The following is a 7,067-nucleotide window of genomic DNA, read 5'->3' as shown; positions in this document are numbered from 1 at the left end:
AAGGAGCAGTGAGGCCTGGTTGCTTCTGGGTGTCTCTCCCAGCCTGTGAGCAGTGAATTTCATAGCACCGACATCTGCCATTGGCAGTTTTCCTTCCCAACTGGAGGCAGATGAGGGCTTCCCACATCAGACAACGTAGAAAATGTAGAAAATATCACACCAACCATGAGTCACATGTTCAATTTTGCTAGAAACAAATGAATCATTCACACAGATTCTTCTAAGCTTCATGATTTATTGAGTAACTCATCTTATTTCCATTATGACTCTTCTTACAGGAAAAAGAGACATCAACTGTGGAAAGCAGGACCTGGACTTTGGTGGCAGAACTTGCCCTTGTGGGGATACCAGCCACCAGCGCCCTCTGGTGCTTTTCTTTTAACGAACATCAAAGAAAAATGCACAGGGTTAAAAAAAAAAAACTATGAAAAAGGTTAATACATGAGTTTAAGTAAAAATGAATTAGGGAAAAAAACCTATGATTTTAAAGTAAGTTAACACAAGGTTAGAGTTGAAGTTTAAGTACCTAGAAAATGATGCTTTAATTATGTGTGTGTGTGCATTTGTGCGTGTGTGTGCACACATGGAGCGTCTCTGCATTGCTGTGTCCTCTAACCGAGTGCCGCACTTGATGGGGGTTGCCCTCCCGCTTGCTGCTGCCTTGAAGGCCCACTGCCCCACCCCGTCGCTCCCACAGGACGGATGGCAAGCACCCCCGTGCGCACTACCACGATGCTCTGATAGATATGTATCTAGTTATCTGAAGAAGTGGGTTGCACATGTGTACAGCTCACGAGAACTTGTGTGTACAGGATGTGAAGACACGACACAGCCAGCCTTCCTCGCTCACAGCGTCAGTGTCTTCACTCTCTCTCTACGAGACTGAGGATGCTCAAATGTGGGAAAGAGACTCAGTCATTCCATCTTTTGGACCTCATCTCCTTGAGCAAGTTCTGTCCCCTGGCCAAGGCGTCCTTCAGTGCGTCTTTCATGGTTTCATTCCGAAGGCTGAAGATGAAGGGGTTCTGCAGGGGAGTGAGGAGCTGGAGAGGATGAAGAGGGTCTTGTTGAGGTGCAGGCTGCTCTTCTGGGAGGGCACGCATACACAAAGATGGAGATCCCGAAGCCCATGGAGACCACGGTGAAGTGCGAGGCGCAGGTGGCAAAGGCCTTGCGGCGACCTTGGCGCGAGGTGATCTTCAGGATGGTGGAGACGATGTAGACGTAGGAGACCACCGTGAGCGAGAGGGAGCTGAGCAGCAGGACCAGGGAGCTGAGGAAGTCCAGGAGCGCGATGGCGCGGACGTCGGCGCAGGCCAGGTGCAGGAGGGGGCCGCTGTCACAGAAGAAGTGGTCGATGACGTTGGGGCCGCAGTAGGGCAGGCCTGCCTTCAGGACCGTGGACGGGAGGATGAGGAGAAAGCCACCTGCCCAGGAGAGGACCACGAGACGGACGCAGAGGGAGCCGGTCATGATGGCGGGGTACTGCAGCGGGCTGCAGATGGCCACGTAGCGGTCGTAGGACATGACGGCAAAGAGGACGAACTCGGTGCACCCAGACAGGAAGTAGAAATAGGACTGGGCGGAGCACCCCCCCAGTGAGACCCTGCTCCTCCCCCGCAGGAAGCCCCCCAGCAGCGTGGGGGCGGCACAGGTTGTGGTCACCATCTCGCTGAAGGAGAGGTTGCTGAGGAAGAAGTACATGGGCGACTGGAGCCTGCCGTCTGTGAGGATCAGCACGATGATGAGGGCGTTTCCGAGGACCGTCACCAAGTAGGCCGCCAGGAAGACCGAGAAGAGCAGGCCGCCGAGGGCTCTGGTGGTCGGGATCCCTGTAAGAATGACCTCCGTCACCATGGTCCAGTTCTGCCGCTCCATCCTGCATGGGACTCTCTTCACTGAGCTGGGCGAGGAGGAAGCAGGGCATCTCTCATCGAAGCGTCCGTTCTAACATCCACGGAGAGCGCTGCTTCGCTACGCTACGCCCTCTCTTAGGAAGAATAAATTATTTGATTGAAAATAAGATTAGTTTCAATTTTTCTTATAACTTTGAGACCTCAATGTAGAAAAATCAGTGGTCCTAAGTAGGACATATACAAATCAACGTCCTAACACAGGTTTTTCTTCTTTTTAAAATTTTCCCAAATATAGTCATTTTTAACCCGTATATTTCTATTTTATAACCTGGATAATGAAAAGGCAATAACCACAATGTACTTTCATCCTGTCTACAGAAGGGTCTTCAAAATTTTATGGAAAAATAGAATAAGTACCAAGTTTATTTTGGTACTGAAAATTGAAATCCATGCATTTTTTCATATTGAATGAATATGAACATTTTTCATATTCATTTTCTATGAATTTTTTCAAGGTCCTCTCACATATGTCATTATGACTGTTTGTTAAATGTAAGCAAGACATAGATCTATCTTTGATAATTGAGTACAATTTAGCCTCGTAATTGATTGCTGCTTCCGGAAGACCCAGCTTATGCCCCTGATCTGAGAGATTTCCCAGAGCACCAGGCCTCTCAGTCTGAGGACACTGACAACCCGGCGCTGCATCTGGTCTTCCTGCCTCACTCTGGAGACCGGGTGTGCCCTCTGCCAGCACTGGTCCCAGGAACATAAAAATAAGGGTGAATTTTCATTCTTTTGATACTGAGTGTAGTCAACTTTACATAATTTAAGCTTTCATTAATGTCTGATTTGACTTTATTGTAGTCATTAGGATTTAATTCATAAAGGAAGATTTTATAAATGATAAATAAGTAAATATGTGGAGGAAACAAAATTGCTACATAATTTAAAAGCTGTTAAAAATTTGCTAGAGGGCCCAGGTGCTTTCTAGAGAGAGGTGGGATGGGGGAGGGGTGGGGAAGAGTGGGGAGGGCCCCCAGGGGCGGCCCGGCTCAATCCCTTCTGCTCCACTTCTCCCTCCAGGATTCTGGGCATGCACGCCCGTCCGCCAGACCTCTGAGTCTACAATGCAAACCGCATAGTTGGCCATGTGGTTTGCAGCTGCCTGTACCTCCACACCATTGGCTGGCCCAAGAGTTAAATTTTAGAAATAATTTTCAGAATAACATTTTAAAGCAAATGAGTCAAATTTTGATAATATTTTATCAACTCTGTGTAAATGTGCAGTTGGAGATGTCTGTGCTGACCCTTCCGCACAGGACTCCACGCCAGACCATCTCGCCTGGATAATTAAGATAACCGGGCACAGTGAGAGGCAGAGAAAAGCCCCACTTTAAACAGAGCCTTCAAACGTTCATGTATGATTGACTATGTGATTTTAACAGAACAGAAAATTATCAAAGTAGATTCTCATGTCAAAGAAAATAGAAAAATGAATAACCAAAATTCTGAAAAATAAAGTGAAAATAAGAAAAGAACAAAGAAACATTTCAAATGACAATGAATCAGACAAAGGAAAGTTAACATGTCAATTGTATCAAAATATGAAAGAATTTTTAGTCACTATTAGTATCTGAGATAAAAATAACTTGGGGGGGAGGTTTTTGTTTGTTTGTTTGTCTTTGCTATAGGGCACATGCACTCGCCAGAAAGACAGAGAGAGACAGAGAGACAGAAAGCGAGAAATCATGCCCCAGGGCGGATGGCCAGGCCGCAATCCCTTCTCCTCCATTCTCTTCTCCGGATCTTGGGCATGCACGCACATGCGCCTGGCGTTAGTTTAAGCCATCAGGTCCAGGACTAGAACCATGGTCGACTACATGGGAGTCCAGCAACATAGCCATTATGCTAACTGCTGGTCCCAAAATAAATTTAATAATATTTACAAGAAATGCACATGCATAAAATTGATCAAAATTTAGAATATATCAAGAAATGAAAATAATAAGAATAAAGGGGCCAGCAGGTGGCATGGTGGCGAAGGTGCTGGACTCCCATATAGCCAACCGTGGTTCGAGTCTTGGAAGTGGCAGCTTGAAAATCATACAGGGCACATGTGCATGTGCACCAAAAATCTGGAGAGAAAAACGGAGGATAATGGACTGTGGCATGGTCAACCCCCTGGGGGGTGATTTCCCACTTTCCCTCTTACTGTCTCTGACTCTTTCTAGTGAGCACATGCACCCTATGGAAAAAAAAAGAAAAAAAAAGTTAAAATCAGGAATTACAATACAAATAGTAGACAAATTAGAATTCAAGAGAATAAATAAATTTTCCGTCATAAGACAAAGAAGATACTTGATGTAGAATAAAACACTCCAGTGAAATTTATGAATTTATGAGACAAATGAGATTACATGACTGTCAAGGTAAATGTGAAAAATACACGAAGTAATAGAAAGTATTGGAGTAGTAATTAGAAATTTTTAACACTCTCTATAAATCACAGGCTAGAAAATGAACAGTATTAATGGGGTCAAGCACTTAAGCTATAAATATATGCCCAATATTGTGGATGAACATGTATGAACTGAATTGATGTAAAGAAAGACTCTATTCTTTGGCTTGGAATCAATACTGAAAAATCTGTTAGTATGTACATTGTAGTTCCAATCAAATACCAGAAACATTTTTTTTTAATTGGCGAAAATAAACTAAATGCAGTCTTGCAGATTAACTAATATAGTTTAAACATCTACCAGCTAAGATGACATACCATTAAACTATAGCAATTTAGAATGAATATGCATAATTCGTGAAGACAACTTCAATTGATTTTATTGTATTCGTGGTGCAAAGTGAACAAAGAAAAAGTTAAACTCACATAAAACAAAGTTCCAGCTGAGCGTGTCTTGTCAGGCGTCAACTGTCATAAGAAGTGGAGGTTAGGACCATGCGCTTGGAGACCGTGTAAGCAGAAGTAGCGCAGAAAGCAGACAGGGTCTCAGACAGCTCCCATGCTATTGCGTCCATGTCCTTTGTAACACTACTGGGTTGCTGTATTGGAGGCGCTGAGACAGACAGAGACAGGGAGATGGAGAGAGACAAAGAGCCTGCTCTTGATTCTGAGATGTGGAAAATGAAGGCTGGGGTCGCTATCTCATGATGAAGCATGACCACGGCTGAGAGCAGGAGTGGTCGTGAAGAGCTAATAAATCACTATTAGCATTTTCTTTTGGATTATTTACACCAAATGGTCAAATGAATGTGTCAGACTTTCAAGATTTCGCAGCATTTCTAGTGTCAGCCATCAGGGGATCCAGAGTCGTCTAACATGCCTGGGGCCGCCTCCTCTTCTGGACTAAGGTCTTATAATAACGGAAACATTACAAATGTCCCAGTCTCTTTTTCTAATACATTCATTTTTTTTAACAATTCGTAATCTTACTTGATAAAACGTTTCCCCTGACCAGTGGGAATTTTTTAGCTTAGGAAAAAGGAAGAAGATGGCCTGATTTTGATTCATTTTTCTTCCTTTTGGAAATGGGCGTCAGAGCCCAGAGGATAGGGTTTCCATAGGAACTGCAGAGCCAGATTCCTTCTGAGGTTGGCTCCTTCTGAATCCACGGGCAGGCGCACAGAACTCACCCAGAGGACGTCTCAGAAAATAACGAGGTTTAAATCAGCGCAGCTCCCCTGGGAAAATATAGTGCACAGGAAAAATAACCTAGAATCTCCTCACTGGGTAAACTTTGCCCGAAAACTCATTAATGAGTTTATCCTATAGAGACCAACAAGTTTAGAAAACTTTATTTTCCCAGGAGAATTTATAAAGGCAAAAGCAAATTATTTCAAATGGTGTGAATGACACTTTTTCTGAACTATCTGTATAGACATAGAAAAAACATATATGTGGTGTGTATGTATACAGGTTTACATGTATGACTCTACCCACACGTCTGTCTTTGACGTTCCTGGATAACGTACGACCACGCCGGAACTTGCAGTTGCGTGATCTGTTCTTCATTGCTGGGACACTGCTCCTTCAGTAGGTAACACTAGCGACTGTGAAGAGCTACAGACAGACGTCCGTGGGGGTCGGACCCTGAGGCCTACCACACTCACGGTGCAGGACGAGCTCTCAGGACCAGCACTCACGCCACCTCTGAGCCGGTCGGTTAACGCCTCCAAGTTAGGGCACTAGAGCCTCTTGGTAGAACATTTCTTCAAAAGGATATTTTTAAAGATTTCTATCACAAAGGACATATTTTTTAAATTTTCATAAAACTTCTTATATACTGTCCGTATTCCTGCCTAACAGATGTAAAAAATTGTTTTTTAAAAAAACTTTTCTTCAAACTTTACTTTTAGCAGTAGCCTACCACACGTTACAATATTAATTCACCTATAAAAACCTCACGACCTACACGTGGCTTCTCCTACTTTCTTGTGTGTCTTATTCTTCCCATGTTCTTCATCCACTCTTCTTTTTCAGGGCTCAATATTCAAACTTGCTTTTTTAATTTCCTCTGATTCCAACTATAGTTGTTCTTTCTCAAAATTCCTTTGGTTATTTGAGGCCTTTTGTGGTTCCATGTGAATTTTAAGATTTGTTCTCTTCTGTGTCTATGAACTATGCCACTAGAACTTTGATAGGGGTTATAGTGAGTCTCTAATTGGTGTAGGTAGAATGGACATTTTGCAACATTGATTCTTCTAATCCTTGAGCACAGCATAACTTTCTAATTGTATCTTCCTTAATTTCTTTCATCAGTATCTTACAGTTCTCAATTTAAAGATCTTTCACCTCCTTGGCCAAATTTAATTCCTAGATATTTTATTCTTTTTGATGCTATTATAAATGGACATGCGTTTTTAATTTCTTTTTTGTACAGTATATTGTTAGTATGTAGGAATGCAAATGGGACCAGCCAGGGTGTGGTGGTAAAGGCAGCTAGATCCCACATAGCCGTCTGCCCCATTCCAGTCGCAGACCCAGAGCCTTGAAAAACACACTGGACACGTGTGCATGGGCCCAAACATCTGAAAGGAGGAGAGGGAATTGTGGCATGACCGTCTCCCATCGAAGGAGGGTGCTTTCTCACTTTCTCTCTTTCTCTCTCTCTCTGTCCTTCTCTGGTGAACACACATGCTTTCTGACCAATTAAAATTAAAATTAAAAAGAAATGCAAATGATTTTTGTATGTT

The 7,067-nt window shown here is 43.3% G+C and overlaps 1 protein-coding gene across 1 annotated transcript; it reads right to left on the bottom strand.

The window, feature by feature from the left end:
- Positions 1-968: 968 nt before the first annotated feature.
- Positions 969-1,878, bottom strand: LOC102470645 (olfactory receptor 6J1). The gene is given in 2 exon segments (XM_014591541.2): positions 969-1,098; positions 1,101-1,878. Coding segments are annotated over 2 exon segments (888 nt in total). The 3' UTR covers positions 969-988.
- Between the last annotated feature and the right edge of the window lie 5,189 nt (positions 1,879-7,067).

Source organism: Tupaia chinensis, unplaced genomic scaffold (assembly GCF_000334495.1).
Source record: "Tupaia chinensis unplaced genomic scaffold, TupChi_1.0 Scaffold000596_1, whole genome shotgun sequence".
In the NCBI taxonomy this organism is placed as follows: domain Eukaryota; kingdom Metazoa; phylum Chordata; class Mammalia; order Scandentia; family Tupaiidae; genus Tupaia; species Tupaia belangeri.
Note: the sequence above shows the minus strand (reverse complement) of the source record. Positions and strands in the feature narration are given on the sequence as shown.